At 42.9% G+C, this 21729-nt stretch overlaps 1 protein-coding gene across 4 annotated transcripts in view; it reads right to left on the bottom strand.

Moving 5' to 3' along the window:
• The window catches only part of RALGAPA2 (Ral GTPase activating protein catalytic subunit alpha 2), a 323453-nt gene extending 304704 nt beyond the window's left edge, over positions 1-18749 (bottom strand). For 2 of the 4 annotated variants that reach the window (XM_023217754.2, XM_023217757.1), the window contains exon 1: positions 18480-18739. In XM_023217754.2, the coding sequence (XP_023073522.1) occupies positions 18480-18585 (106 nt within the window). In that variant the 5' untranslated portion in view covers positions 18586-18739. Of the gene's footprint in view, positions 1-18479 lie in introns of all 4 variants that reach the window. The other 2 variants (XM_023217753.2, XM_023217752.1) reach the window with 2 other exon arrangements.
• Between the last annotated feature and the right edge of the window lie 2980 nt (positions 18750-21729).

Here is a 21729-nt window from a genome sequence, read left to right as displayed (position 1 = left end):
GAACTAAATAGTTATTAAATACAAAAGTACACCCAGAAGTTGGTTTGTTTAAAAAGTACACCAGAGCCAGTTTGCAAGTGGAATGACCTTTCTCCTAGACAATTCAAAAGGGTGGCATTTCTGTGAAATTAACTCAGTAAAGACTGAAGTGGCTTTCCCCAGGGGACCGTCTTAACCTCCAGGAAATCATCATATTATCCCCAACTTGTGAGCAGCCTCCAATATTGTCACCTCTGCTGTGTCCCTAACACAAGAAACCGAAGGCCCTTCTGGTCGCTGGGCAGTCACTCACAGGCACACAATCTGCTAACAGCATGTGAAGGCCTGAAACTCACGACCTGAAGGATGGGTGATAGGGAATTTTGTTAGAGGAGTCCAGTGGAACACACTACAGCCATTTAAGTCTTATGTCATTCTTCACTTACTGATGTGGAGAAATATCCAAGGCTTTAAGTCAAAAACATAGTGTTAGACCACGCAGAATGACTATTCATGTAAAACCATGTTTGTGTGCGTAACCGAGGCAGCAAGCAAGGCAGGTGCAGGGGAGAAAGAGAGAAAGGAATGCACCCAAGCAAGAGCCAGCCTAGAAAGCACATTCACTGGGATTTCAGTAATGCTCGGCAGGGGACTGCAGAATTTGAGGACGCCTTGATACCTAAATTATTTTTCATATATTCATATTATCCAAATGTTTACAAGGAGTATGTAAAATTGTAGAACCAGAGAAAAACTATAAAGCTGTTTTGGGGGGTACTTCCAGGGTGTTCGAAAAAGGGATTTTTTTCAAAGCCTGAATATTTACCACAAAAAACTCATCAATCACAACACCAGGCCATACTTTTCTCCAAACCTGTCTTACTTTTCAACTTTGAAGAAACCTTAAGACCCAAACAATATATAAAAGAGTATCTTTACCAATTCTAAAATGTTGTAAAAAACAGCAAATGACTTAAATTTCCTCTGTCCAATTTTTTAATTATACTCCTTCTGTAACAGCACATACATGGTACATAATGCTTTGGAATGACCTAGTTATTTAGAGGAGCTTTGCTGCCTTTGTGTTTCTCTAGACATCATTCACTGAAAAGGATAAAAAATAATAGAACTGGGCAGAAAGACATTTCTCTGTCCAGCCATTCAGCAGCTAGTACTGAGTAGGCAAGAGCAAATGTTTGACACTTTTGAATGCAAAGAAGTGATGAAATTTCCAGTCACAATGAGACCCATTCCCAAGACCTGGAAGCCTTAGTCCATGTGAGTCAACCTCTCCTTGTTGTGCTTAATAAACCTGATGCTGACTGACTGTCAACTGACAGAACAGAAGCTTCTTCATAGCACACTATAAAAGTGCTAAAGAGATAGTTTATGCTCAGAAATGATTTCTCTGGAAGAATACATATGATTCTCCTACTGTATGTAGCTAACCTAATACTGTCATATTTTGAAACACCACAGCTAACTTTCTGAATAAGACATAAGGTTCAGGCCGGGCGTGGTGGCTCAAGCCTGTAATCCCAGCACTTTGGGAGGCCGAGACGGGCGGATCACGAGGTCAGGAGATGGAGACCATCCTGGCTAACACTGAAACCCCGTCTCTACTAAAAAATACAAAAAACTAGCCGGGTGAGGTGGCGGGCGCCTGTAGTCCCAGCTACTCGGGAGGCTGAGGCAGGAGAATGGCGTAAACCCGGGAGGCGGAGCTTGCAGTGAGCAGAGATCCGGCCACTGCACTCCAGTCCGGGTGACAGAGCGAGACTCCGTCTCAAAAAAAAAAAAAAAAAAAAGACATAAGGTTCAGTTAGCAACGCTGGTTCACAGAATTACGTGTTTGCAATTAACACTGAGCTAAAGATCAAGATTCCCTTAGGTCTTTCCATTGAGAAAAGACCAACATAAAGCACAACTGGGGTCCTAATTTAGGTGGATATCTGATGTGGAACCAATCTGCAGTGTTTGCTGCCTTTTGCAACCATTCATATTAAATTGTTGGTGTACTGACACATCAACATTTTTCTGGTCTCATTCTTTTCCAACCGCTGACAGATCTCCATGTTTTTGTCAGCAGCAGGAGCACTTTTTAATGTGCCTGTTCTCTGCCTGTCAGTAGAGTTGGCGATAATAGCAAGCCCGTCTCCATATTGCTACAAGCTCAGGCCACTGTGTGGGCCCATTACCTGGCCCACTATACTCCAGCTTTGCCATCCCACTGGCCACAAAGTGTTTCCATCCTGTCTTCTCATCACTACTCGCTGCTGCAGTAAGGAGGGACACAGGCTGTCTGTCCCCATCTTCCTTAACACCTATGCTTGCTACAGCTTCTGCAGCCACTCATTTCTCTTCTCTGGCACTGCTTCTTTCTTTCTCTTCCCTCTTCCCTTGTCTGCCTCCAGTCACTGGTCAGTTTTTGGGCAAAAGATCTGACCTTTTATAAAGTAAGCCAAAGAAAGCTTTGTTACAAAGCTTGTGTTCAGAAAACCAATCTCTGGTAAGCTAACCAAGCAAGTTATTCCTTTAGACCTAAAGGTCAGGTCAGATCACTCCTCTGCTCTTAGCCCCACTGGAGTGCCCCATCTTATCTTACTTAGAGTAACATCCAAGTCCTTACTGGGATGCCAAAGTCCCACGCCATCTTACCCCTATCTCCCTTCTCCCACCCCTGCTCCTTTCCTGGCTTCTTCTATCCTCCATCCCTCCACCCCTATTGACTTCCATGAGATTTCCAGTCTATTTATGACTCAGAGCCTGGTACTTACTGTTCCCTCTGCTTAGAACACTATTCCCCAAAAATAATCACAAAGCTGCTCCTTTGCTTAACCCAGGTCTCAGTCCAAAGCTCTCTTCAGAGAGGCCTTCCCTGACCCCAATATCTAAATAAGCATAAACGTACCCTTATCAAGCTTAATTTTTCTATCATCATTACCTGAAATTGTATCATATATTTGTTATTTGGTTTTTTTGTTCTTGTTTTTTAGAGATGGAGTCTCACTATGTTGGCCAGATTGGTCTTGAACTCCTGGCGTCAAGCAATCCAGCTGCCTGGGCCTCACAAAGTACTAGGATTACATGCATGAGCCGCTGTGCCCGGCCTGTTATTTATTGTCCATCTATCCTAATACAATGAAAGTCCCATAAGCGCTAGGGCTTCATCTGCAAATAGCAGGCACTCAGTCACTATATGTGGAATGACTTTAAAAACAGTTGAAATAGTCTAAGCTATGTAGACCTAAAGAGTGGTCAATTCCATTTGTTAAAAGGGCAACCCTTTACTCCCATCAAACTAGAAAAATAATCCTCTCACTTAAGCCTGGGAGATCAAGGCTGCAGTGAGCTGTGATCATACCACTGCACTCCAGCCTGGGTGACAGAGAGAGACCCTATCTCAAAAAAATTTTTTTAATTAAAAAACAGAAAAATAATCCTCAAATATTACTCCCATAATCTTAAATAGAATTTACAGAATGTCACCTAAGGTTTGCTCAATGATTTATGATTATTAGCACAAAAGTCAATGAACGTCTTGTGGTACAAATGGGCATGGGCAGAGCTACAAGCAGTTCTGTTCTGGGAGGGAATGTGCCAGAATGCCTTTCCTCTATTCCTCTACTTTCTCGGAAATACAGGAGCCAGAATAAGATTCCATCTCTAGGAACAGGACAAGTGATCCAGGCTGGCCAATCACAGTACTCCATCTCCAGGAACAGGACATGGGATCCAGGCTGGCCAATCACCGTACCTCATCTCCCTCACCCAGTGATTGGTACAGGAATGGGTACGGGCCCTAGATGAGTGGCCACACTCCTCTCAAGGGTCACTAGCTGCCAGGACGTGTCAGGCTGGCAATGCTAGGGACCATCACACCTATACCTGGCAGAGTTGGCCTGAGAATGAAGCAGAAGCACAGAAAACAAAAACACAGAACCAAAGGTAGAGACTATTTTCCACCAAGTGGGGAGGTAGGAAAAGAGACAGTGGATATGAGACTGAGTGAGTATCCTGACCACATCCCTGTGGACAGTCATCTCGAATGCCAAACGTTCCCTTAGACTGTTTAGTTACGTATGTCATTAAATCCCTCTTTGGCTTAAGTTAGTTCAAGATGGGTTTCTGCCACTTGCAACCTAAAGTCCTAAGTATTACAAATACAAATATTCTCAACATATACTACCCTTCTAGTGGAGCAGAATAATCAAGGAAAAAAAAATGCCTACTCTGGTTAAACATATACATACAGGTGGCTGCCACGAGCTGAGGAGAGGAGGGAATGAGGAGTGAATGCTTAATGGTTAGTTTTCCAGGGGTGATGAAAATGTTTTGGAAGAAGATAGAGGTAGCAGTTGCAAAATGCTGTTAATGTACTAAGCACCACTGAATTGTTTACTTTTAAAAGTTTTTTTTTTTTTTTTGAGACAGAGTCTCACTCTGTTGCCCAGGCTGGAGTGCAGCGGCTCAATCTCAGCTCACTACATCCTCCACCTCCTAGGTTCAAGGTTTTTGGTTTTTGGTTTTGTTTTTTTTTTTGGTTTTTGGTTTTTTGAGATGGAGTCTCGCTCTGTCACCCAGACTGGGGTGCAGTGGCACGACCTCAGCTCACTGCAACCTCTGTATCCTGGGTTCAAGTGATTCTCCTGCCTCAGCCTCCCAAGTAGCTGGGATTACAGGCACCCACCACCACACCCGGCTTATTTTTGTATTCTTAGTAGAGTATTTTGTATTTTTAGTTTCACCATGTTGGTCAGGCTGGCCTCGAACTCCTGACCTCAGGTGATCTGCCCACCTCAGCCTCCCAAAGTGCTGGGATTACAGGTGTGAGCCACCAAGCCTGGTCTAAAATGATTAACTTTATGTTATGTGAATTTCACCTCAATAAAAAAAATTAACATTCAAACAATGCTGCAAAGTACTTCTTGATGGTAGAATAGGCTTTTGCAAAAGAGGAAATTGGGTTAAATGGGATATACATTTTAAAGATCATTGATCTGTATTAACAAACGACTTTTCAGAAAGATTGTTCCAAGTTACAGTCCTATCAAAAGTGGAGAGAGCTCACACCATATACTGTCATCAGAGAAAAAAAGACAACAGCAAATTTGCTAATATAATGGATAAATACATTTTAATCTCTAAGTTTATATATTTACATTACTAGTGAGGAACAAACACTGAAAACGTTCTTATGGGTCTTAGCATTTGTCCATTTGCAATTTACATATACATATATTTTGAACATTTACTTACTACAATTTTCTTGTTAATTACACGTAGTTTTTTATGTATTATGTATGTAACTATTTCTCCTCTTATAAATTTCAAATATTTTTCCAGTTCATTATTTATTTTTTACTTCAGTTAAAGGTGATGTGTCTGTTTCTATATTTATTTATTTTAGGAGCAGGAAAAGAGAAAAGGAACAATTCTTTCCAAAACAAATACCTGCAATATGACACACACAGACAAAGACACAGACACATGTTGAGGAAGACTAGAGGATATTTTACTTCCACTCCAGGAGTTCAGCATAAGCTATACCACATCAAGCCTAACTGGTCAAATGCATCCTCATCTTATTAGATACTATAGAGTCCATGGAATAGAGAGAGTCTGCACTGTTTACACCAGGAATATGACCAGACAGAAATAAAACACGGTGATCCCTAACAGAAGTTGTAAGGAAGCAACGTATATCTTCAGTTCCCCTCTCTTCCATGCAGTTTTGAAAATACTATCAAAGATTTCATTAAAAAATTTTTCCCAAATAACCCCATTTAAAAAATGGGCAAAGACATGAACAGATATGTCACAAAAGAAGACATACAAGCAGCCAACAAACATATAAAAAAATGCTCATCATCACGAATCATCAAAGAAATGCAAATCAAAACCACAATGAGATACCATCTCATACCAGTCAGAATGGTTATTAAATAGTTAAAAAAAAAAAAAATGACAGATGCTGCTGAGGCTGTGGAGAAAAGGGAACACTTACACACTGTTGGTGGGAATGTAAATTAGCTCAGCCACCGTGGAAAGCAGTTTTGAGTTTCCCAAAGAACTTAAAAGAGAGGTACCATTTGACCCAGCAATTCCATTACTGGGTATATACCCAAAGGAAAAATAAATCATTCTACCAAAAAAAACACATGCACTCATATGTTCATCGCCATGCTATTTACAACAGAAAAACATGGAATCAACCCAAGTGCCCATTAGTGGTGGACTGGATAAAGAAAATGTGATACTACATGGAATACTACACAGCCATAAAAAGAATGAAAGCATGTCTTCTACAGCAACATGAATGCAGCTGGAGGCCATAAACCTAAGTGAATTAATCCAGGAACTGAAAACCAAATACCACATGTCCTCACTTGTAAGTGAGAGCTAAACACTGAGCACAAGGGCACATAAACATGGCAATAAGATACACTGCACACTACCTAGAGTGGGGACGGAGGGAGTGGGGTATGAGTTGAAAAACAACCTATTTGGCACTATGCTCACTATGTGGATGACGGGATCCATACCCCAAACCTCAGCATCATACAACATACCCACGTCACAAACCTGCACATGTACCCCCTGTACTGTAAATAAAAGTTGAAATGTAAAAAAACAATTTCCTCACTAGCTGTAACAGGTCTTTGACTGGGGGGAATGTGACTCAGTTTTGGTTTTTATAAATTTAAAACTTTACAATAATGTCTCTCCAATTTTGTTCCCATGAAGGAATATCTGGGGAATTTGCCTAAGCCTGCCCTTGCCAACAGCTCTCCAGCATTGCTGTCCCTCTTTCCCCCAACCCTCATCAAGGTTTACGAACACCAATCTCTCTCCCTTTGGTCCACGGAAATAGTCCTTTCTTATATCTATTCCCCTTAGAATCCAAGAGATTGGTCTGATAATGAATGTGTGTAAACAAAGGAGATTAGAGAATTCATTTGGGAGAAACCACCACTCTTAATTCATGATCTTGAATCATTAATTTAATGTTGGAAACTTCTGACTGGTGAAAACAATCTTTGGGGCAGGAAGGCTTTCAGGAATTGTTTAAGCCATGATGGACCAGCTCTGCTCCCCAGTAGACTTAGATCCAGCTATTCAGAAATCACATTTTTGGTTGGTGGGTTTTTTTTTTTTAAAGTTACTTATTCTAAACTAAGATTGCAAGCTCTGGTATGCCTAGTGCTATGCACAATGTCTGGCACATAGTTTGTGTTGGACATATAACTGCTAAGTGAATAAAGAAACTTGAGCCAGCTCCCTGGGTTCAGATCCTGATTCTGCCACTAACTGGATGTGTAACCTTGAACAAGGTTCCTAACCTGTCTGTATCTCAACTGTAAAACAGGGATAATGATATTCCCTCTCTCATTTGGGCAGATTAAATGCATTAATAAATGTAGAAATATTTATGGCACTGTTCAGCACATAAAAAGTACTAAATATTAATTATTATTATTCCAAATAGGGGAGTAAGTTATCAAGAGAAATCAAGATGAAAAAGAAGCTGCTCAGGTTCTCTATGTACTTATCATTTAGTGGGAAAGAACACGTATAAGGCGTGAACACAAATAAACATGGTACGGGCCAGGCGCAGTGGCTCACGCCTGTAATCCCAGCACTCTGGGAGGCCAAGGCAGGCAGATCGCAAGGTCAGGAGTTCAAGAACAGCCTGGCCAACATGGTGAAATCCCATCCCTACTAGTAATACAAAAAAATTAGCTGGGCGTGGTGGCACGTGCCTGTAATCCCAGCTACTGGGGAGGCTGCAGCAGAAGACTTGCTTGAACAGGGGAGGAGAAGGTTGCAGTGAGTGGAGACTGTGCCACTGCACTCCAGCCTGGGCGACAGAGCAAGACTTTGTCTCAATAAATAAATAAATAAATAAATAAATAAATAAATAAATAAGCACGGTGCGGCCAGGCGCAGTGGCTCACACCTGTAATCCCAGCACTTTGGGAGGCTGAGGTGGATGGATCACAGAGTTAGGAGTTCAAGACAAGCTTGGCCAAGATGGTGAAACCCCATCTCTACTAAAAATATGAAAATTAGCCAGCCACGGTGGCAAGTGTCTGTAATCCCAGCTACTCAGGAGGCTGAGGCAGGAGAATCACTTGAACTCAGGAGGTGGAGGTTGCAGTGAGCCAAGATCGCACCACTGCACTCTAGCCTGGGCTGCAAGACTCCATCTCAAATAAATAAATAAATAAATAAGAAAAGCATGGTGCAAAGTCAAAGGCCATTAATACCAAACAAAAGGTACAAAGTGCTGTGGGAATTCTGAGAAGAGATACGTTCAGGGAAAGAGGATGAAGAAAGCCCACGTGGAAGATATAAAGTGTTGGCACTGTCTCTTGGAAAAACTGTAGATGGCAGGATGGACAACAGCTTCCAGGAAATGGATGGTAGATTAGTTTGGGTTCTCTGAGAAGTAGAGGCCAAGACAGGGTTAGACATGCGAGAGATTTATTGCGGAAAATGACCATGGAGGATAAATGAGAAGGAGCTGGTGACAGCAGGGAGAGGACCCCTGGGAAGGGGAGTGGGGAATGAAGGAAGGTTGAGTAGGAAGAGTGTCAGACTTCAACACAGTTCTGAGAAGGTCTTAGGCCAACAGGAAGTCCTCAAGCCAAAGTGGCCCTTCAGAGGCATCTGAAGTGTGCAGGAATAGGTAGCATTAATACTCCTGCAGTGCTCAGTAATGGGCTAAGAGCTTCCCAAGGGAAACTAAGCTTTGGCTCAAAATTGGTAGATTCAGGGAGCAGCAGCTGGGGCCATCAGTCAATCATGCTCCCCACAGCAGGAGAAGCAGCACATTCTTATGGCTCTCATAGTCAGGCACAAGCAATGTCACAAGTACCATGCTTGTACTTTCAGGCATGGCTAAGGTTCAATGAATATGTGGCATCACTTGAAATCAAACACAATATCCATGGGCTCCTGAACTTTATCAAAAGGGATTTTTTAAACTTAACCATAATTGTAATATCAAAATTTGATTACTACTTTGTCCAGGGTCAGTGGCTCACGCCTATAATCCCAGCACTTTGGGAGGCCGAGGTGGACTAATCATTGGAGGCGAGGATTTCAAGACCAGCCTAGCCAACATGGCAAAACCTTGTCTCTACTAAAAACACAAAAATTAGCCAGGCATGGTGGAGCAAGCTTGTGATCTCAGCTACTCAGGTGGCTGAGGCATGAGAATCGCTTCAACCCAGGAGGCAGAGGTTGCAGTGAGCTGAGATTGCACCACTGAACTCCAGCCTGCATGACAAAGGGAGACTCCGTCTCAAAAAAAAAAAAAAAAAAAAAAAAGATTACAACTACTTTTAAAATAGCTGTGGCTTCAGTTTCTAAAACAATATAAAAGACATAAAATGGTTATGAAACATCACTTTTCTGAAAATTAAGGCTAAAACCCTGAATTGAGAATTCAGAATGAACTCAGAAACAATCTACTAAGAATCTTTCTAAAATTCCTATTTTAACTTTACCAAATTCTCAACTGCTAGATTTTGCTAGTGGATTCTGGATCCTCTCACTGGAAAATGCTATTTGTATTGACACATTCAGGAAGCTTTAACTATGTAAAATAAGCTGTATTGGAGACCACCTAAAACACATTCACAAATAGATATTTAATAAATTTCTTTTATAATTAATATGAACTGATTGCTTAAGGTAGTAATTTGATTAAATAAGGATATGCGAAGACATTTTGCAAAAGTGTAAACTGGTACATGAATTTGAGATATCAACAGAGTTACATTTTACATGCGATTAAGTCACAAGAAAGGCAAAAGTAGAAAAAATTAAAATGATCCTTTAACTCTGGAGTCATACCCAGCAGGGGGATGCTCTCACAGTGAAAGGCATAAAGGAAAGAAGACTGTGGGCGACACGGCGGGTTCCCATGTCCCACCTTAGGTCCACTCTGGGGCACATGGTCATTGAGCAGAAGGGCATACCACATCTGTGCTGCTTAAACTGGCCTCATTCTATACAGATTTTCTGCCTTCTTAGTGAATATTTAACATAAACGTTAAATGCATTTTTCAGTCACTCCCTAAGGAAAAAAAACGAAGCCTTCCAGATAACAGATGTCCTTTTTTTAAGAGGTTATGTGGCACAGAAGAGGGAGCAAGACATATTCAAGTTCCTATCACCATGAGTGAGAAAACTGGCTCAGCAAATGACTTCACCTGCTACCTTCACAGAGGGGACAGAAGCCATGATGTGAGAACTCCCTCCCTGTCCCCATCACCCAGCACCCCATTCCTACTTCCTTCAAGTGGCCTTAGAAGAAGAGGTGTCCTTCCTGTTAAGCCTGATCTCTCACCCCGGGCTCTCCATCTCACTGCAGATCACACCGTTCTGCATTATTATCCCCCGTTTCTTCAATTTCGCTCTTTATTAGTTACTTCTATATAAACTCAAATTCCTCCAGTTCTAAAAAAATTTAAAAGTCAAATCTCCATACACACAAACACCTCCATGTTAGGTGCTCTTTCAACTGCAAGACCCAGAAACATGACTCAAGCTAGTTAACATGTTACCAGTTCCTGCAACTGAGCAGCTCAGGATGGACCTGGCAAAGACACGGCCGAACTCAGGACTCATGGGCTTCCTCTCACTCTCCACCTCTCTATTGGCATTCCCTGTGAGTGTGGAATTCAATTTAAGGCACGTGCTCCCCACATGGTGGGAAAAACAAATGCCAGCAGCCCAGACTGTATCTTCAGGGCTTGCAATCCAAAGGAAGGGAGCTCGCTCTCTCCCAGCATCTAGGTTTCAAATCTCAGAGGAGAATGGGATTCTCAGACACTAAATGGGAAGAGACAGGATTTGGCTCCTCTTCTGCTTAAAACTCTTCACTGGAGTCCCAACATCTACCTACACCATAGGATAAAACACTGTGCACTTAACTCCATGGTGCTACACACCATTACCTTTGCACACGTTCCTCTCTCTATAGTACCCTCATCCCCAACTTGTCCCCCTGATAAAATCCTTTATCCATTATTCAAAACCTACTTCAGACCTAACCTCCCTAAAGAAGCACTGGCTGGTGTCTCCAGGAGGTCTTGCTGCTGTTCCTCCTCTGCACCTGTGCCCACCTCTATGGTTCCACCACACTCCTCAGTGCCACTCAAAACCCTCGTGGTAAATTTCCTTGTTTACATGGCTATTTCTCCTACCAAACCATAAATCCTGGGCTTGTGCCTTATTAACATCTAAACACAGACTTACTTATGTCAGACATGCACGCAAACACATATGCACTCACATACTCTTTAAAACAATGCTTGTGACTTGATTTTTGTTGTTGTTGATACAGGGTCTTGCTCTGTCACCTAAGCTGGAGTGCAGTGGCACGATCAAAGTTCCCTGTAGCCTTGACCTCCTGGGCCCAAGTGATCCTCCAGCCTCAGCCTCCCGAGGAGCTAGGGCCACAGCACATGCAAGCACATACCCAGCTAATTTCTTCATTGTTTTGTAGAGAAGGGGTCTCACTATATTGCCCAGGCTGGTACTGAACTTCTGGGCTGATCTTCTCACTTAACTCTCGCAAAGTGTTGGGATTACAGGCATGAGCAATAGCACCCAGCTTGATTTTTTTTAACTTCAAGGACAAGATAATTGTTTAACACATTATATTAGTTATTCTTAATTTCACAGAACAATAATTTATATGTCTTCTTTTTAAAAAGTCTTAAAATTCAAATTGAAACAATTTGTTATTTTGAAAATCAAGTTTTTTTGTTGTTGTTGTTTTGCGTTTTTTTTTTTTTTTTTGAGAGTCTTACTCTGTTGCCCAGGCTGGAGTGCAGTGGTACGATCTCTGCTCACTACAACCTCCACCTCCCAGGTTCAAGCCATTCTCCTGCCTCAGCCTCCCAAGCGGCCATGCCTGGCTAATTTTTGTATTTTTAGTAGAGATGGTGTTTCACCATGCTGGCCAGGCTGGTCTTGAACTCCTGACCTCATGATCTGCCCACCTCGGCCTCCTAAAGTGTTGGGATTATAGGCGTGAGCCACTGCGCCCAGCCAAGTTTTTTCTAAATAAAAAAATTATTTGTAGTTCTATCTTGATACTCAGTTTGGTAACCAAAGATCAGTACTCTAAACACCTAGTAAAAGTATTACGCCTGTCCACAAATAAAGTACTTACAAAATAAAAATCCAAATTATAAAAGTTTACAGCAAAATATTCTAGACCTACCAATTATCCCCCTTCTCAGAATAAAAGATGGAAGCCAAACTTTTTTAGTATCTTAAACAAAACATCTGAGCTCGGACATTTACCCTATGTTCACTTTTCTCACATCAGAAGTCTAGACAACCTCCAGCCTTAGAGGCAGGGATGGTGTATTTGTGCTACATATACGTGTCCAAAGTTCCATTTACATTCCAGAGGTTATAAATGTAATTGATGAAAAAATAGCAAAGGAAGCATTATGACAAAACCACTTTGTACCAAACAAGGTCAACTGAGATAGACCATACTAAGACTGCCTGAAGAGTCTGAAATTACACCTCCCAGCTTTGTTCTAGTTGTAGAATGTCCACGTGGCATTAATGTCCATGCAAATATTTATCACCTGCTAGGCCTGCCAAGGTTACAGGGAAGGCAATGAACACTAAAACACTGAAGGAGACTGTTTATCGTCTGCCCATGCTCAAATCAAATATGATAATCCCAAGTCTCCCTAGAAAAATGCAGAAAAATGGACCAGAAAGAGAGAAGCCAACATCACAGCAACATTTTTGGGAGGCATGCAAAAATTGCTGGAGTTTTGTTTCTATGTTATCATTCATTCTACTGGATAAATATATTTTCTGATATGTAAATTTCCTTTTGAATCAGATAACTAGCAGAAGCATAACATGGCCTTCATAATCAGATGAGTCTCACTCAGCTTTCCCACTTGCTGGCAGACAAGTAGCTATTTTCACTGAGCTTCAGTTTCCTCAGCTGAGGAGAGGAACACTTCCTTTGTTACAGTTGCAAAAAGATTCAGTGAGGTCATGATGATAATAACCAATAAAACTAAACATATGATAGCATTCTATCATTTCATTAAGGTCCAGATCTCATGTCCCACACCCCTCAGACACGCCACTTGGATCTTGCCTTTTCTTAAACTCAAAATGTAGAACACCAAACTCATCTTTCCCATCCTTGCCCAGGATCCCTTCCCAATTGTTCTCACTCTGTAGATGACACTCCTATTATCCCAAATACCTACCACCAATTATCAAATTATAAAAAGGTATTTATTGGTAGTCAGACTACAGTGAAAATGGCAGCCTCAATCCTTGCTGCTAGCGGGGCCAATGGAGCAACACTTAGTAAAGCACTGTGAATCGTCATCAAATGTTCAAACCCAGCAATCTTACTTCAGTAAAATCTATTCTAAAGAAATACAGAAAAAGCTGCTCCTCAAGATGTTTACTGCAGTATTGTTTCTATCAGGAAAAGGGAAGGAAGAAAAAAAGGAAAGAAGGAAGGAGAGAAAAGAACACAATTTAACAATCCAGGAAATGGTAGGCTAAATTATGGGACAAGGTCTTAACAAACGGTTGTACTTAAAAATGAGAGGAACAAAACATGAAAAATGCTAATAATAAAATAAAAGACATTTAAAACTGTATGTCAATTTGTTCCTACATAGAGCGACATATGCACAAAACGAACTATATGACAATGCTGTGTTTTGCTCTCTTTGTATATACAGCATTTGTGAGAGATGGTTCCCTACTCTGGTCCAAACCTAGGTCACAATTTGACCTGAGTCTGGCTTAGGATCCCCCAGCCAGCCTCAGCTTCTGCTTGTCAGGCTACTGTTCCACTCATTCCCCAGGACCCTACCCTACCCCTGGCCTATGCAGGACACTGGACATCCTCTGAGCAAAGGTCCTCAGTGCTCAACACCACACCTCGCTACTGCCCCACTGGACACAGTGAAAGTCAGGCTGGTTTCCTCACCCTCCTATATCACTGCCACATTACTTCCGCCACCAGCTCTTCTATCTTCCCTTGGTTGGAATTGCCCTTCCCCTCTACTTTCCCAAATTCTAACCTTGCTCTGTCCAGTGTGCAGCCACTAGTGACATATGACTAATGAGCACCTGAAACACAGCTAGTGTGAACCGATATGTGCTGTAAATATACAATATACAATGAATTCCAAAAACTTTGTATGAAAAAAAGATGTAAAAATGCTGATAGCATTTTATATTGATTACCTGCAGATATATGTTAGAAACATGGACTTAAATAAAATGCACTATTAAAATTAATTTCATCTGATTCTTTTTACTTTTTAACATGTAGTCACTAAAAAAGATTAAAATTGCACATATGGCTCACATTGTATTTCTATTGGACAGAACTAGTCTAACCATTCTTTGGAGCCCAGCATAAGTAAAACGTTGATATGATTTGGCTGTGTCCTCATCCAAATCTCACCTGGAATTGTAATAATCCCCATATGTCGAGGGCTGGGCCGGCTGGAGATAACTCAGTCATGAGGGTGGCTTTCCCCATACTGTTCTCAGGGTAGTGAATAAATCTCACAAGATCTGATGGTTTGATAAATGGGAGCTCCCCTGCACAAGCTCTCTTGCCTGCCACTATGGAAGACATGACTTGGCTTCTCATTCACCTTCTGCCACGATTGTGAGGCCTCCTGAGGCATATGGAACTGTGAGTCAGTTAAACCTCTTTCCTTTATAAATTACCCAGTCTCGGGTATGTCTTTATCAGCAGCGTGAGAACAGATGACTACAAATCTCCTTAAAGATGCCCTTATTTTTGTGACATTCTTAATTATCTCTTTTGTTCTTTGAAATCCTATAATGGATTCTACCATATACCCGACCATCTAATTACATAACACACCATAAATGTACTATTATTTTCTATCTGTTCTTCTCACTATATCAATGCCATTTCTATATCCTAATCTGGGACTCAAAGTAAACACTCAACTTTTAATTAGACACACTATCTGGCCAGGCATGGTGGCTCATGCCTGTAAGCCCAACACTTTGGGAGGCTGAAGTAGAAAGATTGTTTGAGTCTGTGAGCTCAAGGCCAGCCTGAGCAACATGGCAAAACCCCGTCTCTACAAAAAATATAAAAATCTGGCAGGGCGTGGCGGCTCACACCTGTAATCCCAGCACTTTGGGAGGCCGATTCGGGCAGATCACCTGAAGCCAGGAGTTCAAGACCAGCCTGGCCAACACGGTGAAACCCTCTGTCTACTAAAAACACAAAAATTAGCCAGGCCCAGTGGTACACACCTGTAATCCCAGCTACTCAGGAGGCTGAGGCATGAGAATCACTTGAACCCAGGAGGCGGAGGTTGCAGTGAGCCAAGATGGCACCACTGCACTCCAGCCTGGGTGACAGAGTGAGACTCCATTTCAAAAAAAAAAAAAAAAAAAATGAGCCTAGTGTAGTGGTGCATGCCTATAGTCCCAGCTCCTCCGGGGGCTGAGGTGGGAGATTACTTGAGCCAGGGAGGCCAAGGCTGTAGTAGTTGAGCCAAGGTCAAACTACTGCACCCCAGCCTGGACAACAGAGCAAGACGCTGTTAAAAAAAAAAGACAGGGAATCTTTGCTGGAGCAATATGGTAATACAGAGGGTTTTGTGGTTTTTGTTTTGTCAACAGTGTAGGGAGAACTGGAAGTCACAGGACCTAACTGCTCTTTGTTCTTCCTCTAACATAAGTAAAATCTGCTCCACGTCTTGACACCATGTGTCAAGCCGGCCTGTGCCTCAGTTTACCCCGCTGTAAAATAAAGTTAATCATACCAGACCAGTCGGTAATATACAGCCAGGCCAAAGTATCTACATCCAAATTGGAGTTATTACCATGACACTAAGAAATACTCTACTTCCACAACTAATTTTACGTTTCTCAACCAGTTGTTTTAAATACAGACTACTTTTTAGGAAAGAGAACAAATCCATCACTAGTATCAAAAATAAGAAAGACCGAGAAAAATTACCTATCAAAATACTTGTCCAATCCTATTAATGGTGGGAGATATGTTGGGAAAGGAAACTGTTAAAGGCCTACTTCAAGCTGAAGTCATTTATTCATCATACTCACAATCATCCTTGAAAAGGCAAACATTACCATACCCATTTTACAGAGCAAAGAAACCAAGGTTCAAAGACAGGCTACGTAACTAGCTCAAGTCATGAAGTTGCAGGCAGCAGGGACAGGCTGCAAATACCCAAGTCAGTGGCATAATCTTTGTATACTTAAAAAGAAATCACTATTATCACTTCAAGATAAAATATATGAAAAGCGAAAGTGTCATATAAATACACACATAAAAATACAATAGTAATTACTATTCATTTCTTTCAAATAGTTTCCTTGATCTTGGCTTAATTCCTAACTTTTAGTTCAAGAGGCCTTTGTTTTCTAAGCAGACTTCTTTTTGAGTAGCAACCAAATAGAATATGGGATTAGGTAGGAACTAGTGCATTAATGTACTATTTCTGAAGTCTGAATAAATCACAGGAGCAAGTGAAAGTTCATATTAAATATTATGACTAGAACTCCTCAGACACATTTTACAAAAATCTAGTCCCTACAAAGATCATAGTAACAAACAAAAGCAAACTGGGCCACTCCTCCCGTAAGTATATCAACAAAAATCATACACCTAAGGAAATATAAAAGAACCTCTCCATGTTACAAAACTGAGGTCATGATGAGTTCTGTGAAATGATAAAAGAAAGTTCCTTAAAATAAGAAACTGTACCTTAGAGTGAAACTACAATTCCACAAACTTGCAAAGAAACAACTTTCTCAGAATAGGAACAATGTACTGTGTGCTAAGAAGTAACCTGATCTAGGTTTACTTGATTCTGCCTTTATAAAACGTAGCCAACTTAATCTTGCAGACGTGGACAGAACAAAAGTATAAATGCTAAAGCACAGAAAAAGGCTCAAAGTATCAAATGCTTTAAAACACAGCTCAACTCTCCTTTATCAAAAATGTCCCTGCAGTAGGTGTTAATCAGTCACTACTAGGAACTCCACACAATGCAACCTGTGTATTGTGCAACCTGTGAGTGCATGGTATCTACAGGAAGTAGAAAATTCAGTTTATCAAGAACACCACACTTCACTCTCAAAAGTCTTGAAAACGAATCCCTGTAACAGTAACTAATTTACATTTCATTTCAAACTGAACAAGTCAGTGTAACCTCGAGGAATGTGAGACTGTGAATAACTTCACTTGGCCAAATCAGGTGTGGTTTGGTTTGGCTTGGGTTCTTTTCCCCCTCAGAGGTAGAATCTAAATAGAAATAATCAGCAACTTCTGATCTCATGAACAAGATCTTTATTTAAAATCCTCACATGTTAAATCATTTTATGCAATATTCTTTCAAGTGACAGACACATTAGCACTAGGCAATTTTTGTGAATTTTAGGACTAAAAGACACCTAGAAGAAACATAAGGCGTTCTTTCCTTCGCCACCAAAAACACAGGCAAGTGTATCTATAGACAGCAAAGGTGTTTTCATCCTAAAGAAAAGACTTAGGAGGCAAAAAATACAGAAAACAAAACATAGCCGAGGCGAACCAGCTACAGATCACATGCAGCAGGTGACAGGAAGCCTTGTGGACACCTCACACCCACAGGGGTGAGCTTCATCACAGGTCAACCCCAGGCCCACCTGAGCTCCTCAGAACTTCCACCCGGCAGGCCATAAACCAGAAGGTGGCGGACACCATCACTGTCACGCCGGTAATAAAGGAGAAGCAGCCTCCCTGAACCCAAGAAAACCACCCCTCTCTCCAAGCAGGAAGAGAAGGCCCCTTCACTCCAAGGACACAAAGAAACTGAAGCAGCCAAACTCAAAATAAAAATTAAATTTAAAAAGCAGCATGGGAAAACAGATGATAAATCTGCGCTGGGATCACTTGGAATCTCAGTCTATTTGGGGTCTCACATTCAAAAGTAAAAATAAAATTTAAAAGGAGGATGACAGAGATGAGAGCCCAATTAGGTCTGTGCTAGGTTCACTTGGGGTCTCGGTCTACTTAGAGTCTCAGACTCAAAAATAAAATTTTAAAAATGAAAGGGGGAGGTGACAGTTCAGTGTGCGCGCGTGATGACCACTTGGGATCCAGTTCACTTGCTGGGAGGAGAGGGGACAGGTACTTCTGCGCCCGGCCTCCAGGTTCTCCGGGAGCGCAGGCGCCCAGCGAGAATCTGGGCTAAGTTTAACTCGAGGGCGACTGGAGCAGTGCCCGAGGGCCAGGCTGCGGCTTTCCGGAAACAAAGCCCCGGGGGTCCAAGCCCAGATCCAGGGAAGGGGATCGGACGCCCACCTATCCCCCTCCCCAGCCTCCCAGCCACCGACCCCTGCCCAGAAGGGCGCCCTCCCAGCAGGTGCCCCTACCCCGGTGACCCGATCCCCGCGCCCGGCGCGCGCCTCACCCAGCAGCGCCCGCAGGTGCTTCAGGCGGGTCAGCACGTCCTTTTTCGGGTCCAGCACCTTCTGGGTGGACTTCTTCACATCCCCGTGGCTCCTTCGGGAGAACATCCCGCGGCAGGAAGCCCGGGCCCCGCCGGCGGGGCAGTAGGCGCCTGCGCCACGCGAATCAAAGCATAGGGTCGAGGCCGGCGCGTGTCGTGCGGGCCACTCGCCGCCCCCAGGCCGGCTGCTGCCGCCGCTGCCGCCGCCGCCGCTGCCTCAGCTGTGGCTCCAGGAAGGAGGGGCGGGCCGGTCACGGCGAGGGGCGGGGCAGGAAGGCGGTGTCGACGCGGAACCGAAGGCCCCGCCCCGCGGGAGGTGCCGGCCGGCCCTTTGGGCGCTACGCACGCGCACACAGCCCGAACTCTCCTCGCGGGACACTAGCCCGTCCCCGCCAAAACTTAACAGGGGACGCGCTCAGAGCGCCGAGGAGGCGCCTCGAATCACAAAGTAGCTGCTCTCCCGCACACGTTGTACTACAAATCCCGAGATGCACCGCGAGACAGTCCTCCAATCAGCTGGCGGCCTTCGGCACGATGGGAGTCAATGGGCAGGCATTGGGCACGTCGCCCCGCCCCGCCGCGGGCCGCAAGTGCTCCTGGGAAATGAAGTTCTCCAGCGGGCGACGCGCTGTGACCTCCTTTCCAGGGTCGCAGAAGCGCAGGGCGGCCTCTGCCCGCCTTCTGCCCCGGCAGCCTAGATCGTCCGTAGCGTCACTCTATCTCCTGCGTGCCCACCCTATTTTCCTCTAGTGCAACGTGAACCGCACACACACACACACACACAAATCTCAGTGAGAAAAGTGTCAAGGCTTTTCAAATGCAAACTATTTTTAGGTTTAGCTTCTGGATTCACACCAGGGAACGAGTCGAAGCCCCTCTGACCGTGCCAAAATCGCAGCTCTAATTTCACACTAAGATGAGTGGCTTTGGCACTAAGGAAGAGCGTGCCCCGGTGAGGAGTTCAGCCGGCCCCTTGGTTCCTGGAACCCAACCTCACTTGGGGTATGGAGGTCGCTCGCTCAGAGGGCTCCTTGGGATTCTTGCCTGTTTGTAGGAAGGGTGTGGTTATCTGTGTTGTGCAAGCCACATGGCGATCCAGTAGCAGAACCAGAAATAGAACCTGAGGGATCTGACTCAGGCCTGTATACTTTTTAAAGCCAGGCGCCTATTCCCTGGGGCAAGACTTTGAGCTGGAAGATGGTCAGGAGATTTCTTACACTGTAGGATTGTATAGTGGCATCCGGATCCTGCAAGTTTTGACATCCTTTCAGCTTTTTAAGCAAGTACTTAAGGTAGAATCACGTAGTTTCCATCCAAATTGGGACAACACAACTGTCTTTTTCTCCTCTAGCTGAACTATAACTTGAGGGAAGAGACAAAGATTTACACACCTTTGTATCTCCATTCCTGAGCACAGTATTTGGCCTGTAGGGTCACTCAATAAAAGTTCATTAAATGAAATACAATAAAAAGCTAAAGTAGTCCTACATATTTCAACCAGGCAGGCAAAAAGAAAAAAAAAAACTCACAGTTTTAGAGCATCTCTCTATTTTTAGACTTATGTAATATTCCTTTGTATGGACACATTGAGCAATAAAAAAGAACAGGCTACTGATAAACCCAATAGCATGGATCACTCTCAGAGCCAGAGATGAAAGCCCCATGTTCAAGATGATGGCAGGGCGGCCCTACCAGCCTGAGTTTCCAGATGACAACACACATCAGGACCACAAACCTCCAAAAGTGCTACAAGAGAGCAAAATAATATCTTAAGTCATGGCATTTTGAGAATCTTTGTTACAGCAGTTGAGCTTGTATCTGATTACACATAGTAAATCACAATGTTCATTGCCCAATTCCTTTAGGAGAAGATACCTTTCCTTACACTGACTGAAAAAATAGAATATGCTTGTCTTAGGAAACTCCATTTTTTTTTTATTGCAAAGCCAGCTGCCATCATCATCAAACATTTATTCAGCACCTCCAATGTGTAAGGCATGATTCTAAACCTTGGAGATAAAAGATGTATAAGGTGCACACCTTCCTGACCTCCAATGCTTCCAATCCAGTTGAGGAGGCTGAGCAATTAGATACCTGTGGGAATAAATGACAGTGTACAGTGAACATGTGATACTGTCAAGCTTGGTAATGCCAGAAACAGGCATCCGTGCATATAGATTCATCTCACCCATCATATCTAGCCTTTACCCAGTAATGAAAATGTAGAACTCCAAATCTTCTCTTAAAAAGGAAGAAATATATAATATTATTATCTTGGTACTTTTTCACCCACATGCACATACCATATGGCTCTTCTTATTTTCTGTTGTTCTTTCTAAATTCGTTCCTGCTGGGCTGTGAACCCTTTGAGGGCTTCACTTGCTTTGTACTGAATTCTTTATCCCTGGAGTTATAGAGTGCCAAGTGTTATGCAGACATTAAGTGTTGTTGAATAAATGTCCTACAGTAATCAGCAAATAAGAACAATGAGATCAAAAGTTTAAAACTTGCAATGCAAATTAAAACTGCTCTGAAATACCATTTGAATTAGAAAAAACAAACAAACAAAAAACCTCCACAGAGACAAGGTGTGATAACACACTCTGGTCTGGTGGTAAAGCTATAGAAAACATAACTGGTAGAAATGTTAGATGCTACAACTCCTGTGGAAGGAAATTTGGCAAAAATAAATATTTGCCTTTTGACCCAGAATTTCAATTTCTTTTTTTTTTTTTTTTTTTTTCTGAGATGAAGTCTGGCTCTGTCGCCCAGGCTGGAGTGCAGTGGTGCTATCTCGCCAGGTTCAAGCAATTCTCCTGCCTCAGTCTCCCAAGTAACTGGGATTACAGGCATGCACAAACACAACTGGCTAATTTTTTTGTATTTTTAGTGGAGACGGGGTTCTGTCATATTGGCCAGGATGGTCTTGAACACCTGACCTCAGGTGATCCGTGGGCTTTGGCCTCCCAAGGTTTTTTTTTTTTTTTTTCCTTTTCCTTTTGACAGTCTTGCTCTGTCCCCCAGGCTGGAGTGCAGTGGTGTGATTTTAGCTGTCCGCAACTTCTCCCCCCCAGGTTCAAGCGATTCTCCTGCCTCAGCCTCCTGAGTAGCTGGGATTGCAGGCACGCGCCACCATGCCTGGCTAATTTTTGTACTTTTAGTAGAGACACGGTTTCACCATGTTGGCCAGGCTGTTCTTGAACGCCTGACC

This window comes from Piliocolobus tephrosceles, chromosome 20 (genome assembly GCF_002776525.5).
Source record: "Piliocolobus tephrosceles isolate RC106 chromosome 20, ASM277652v3, whole genome shotgun sequence".
Lineage (NCBI taxonomy): Eukaryota > Metazoa > Chordata > Mammalia > Primates > Cercopithecidae > Piliocolobus > Piliocolobus tephrosceles.
The sequence above is the reverse complement of the archived record's forward strand: the minus strand, read 5'-3'. Positions and strand labels throughout refer to the sequence as shown.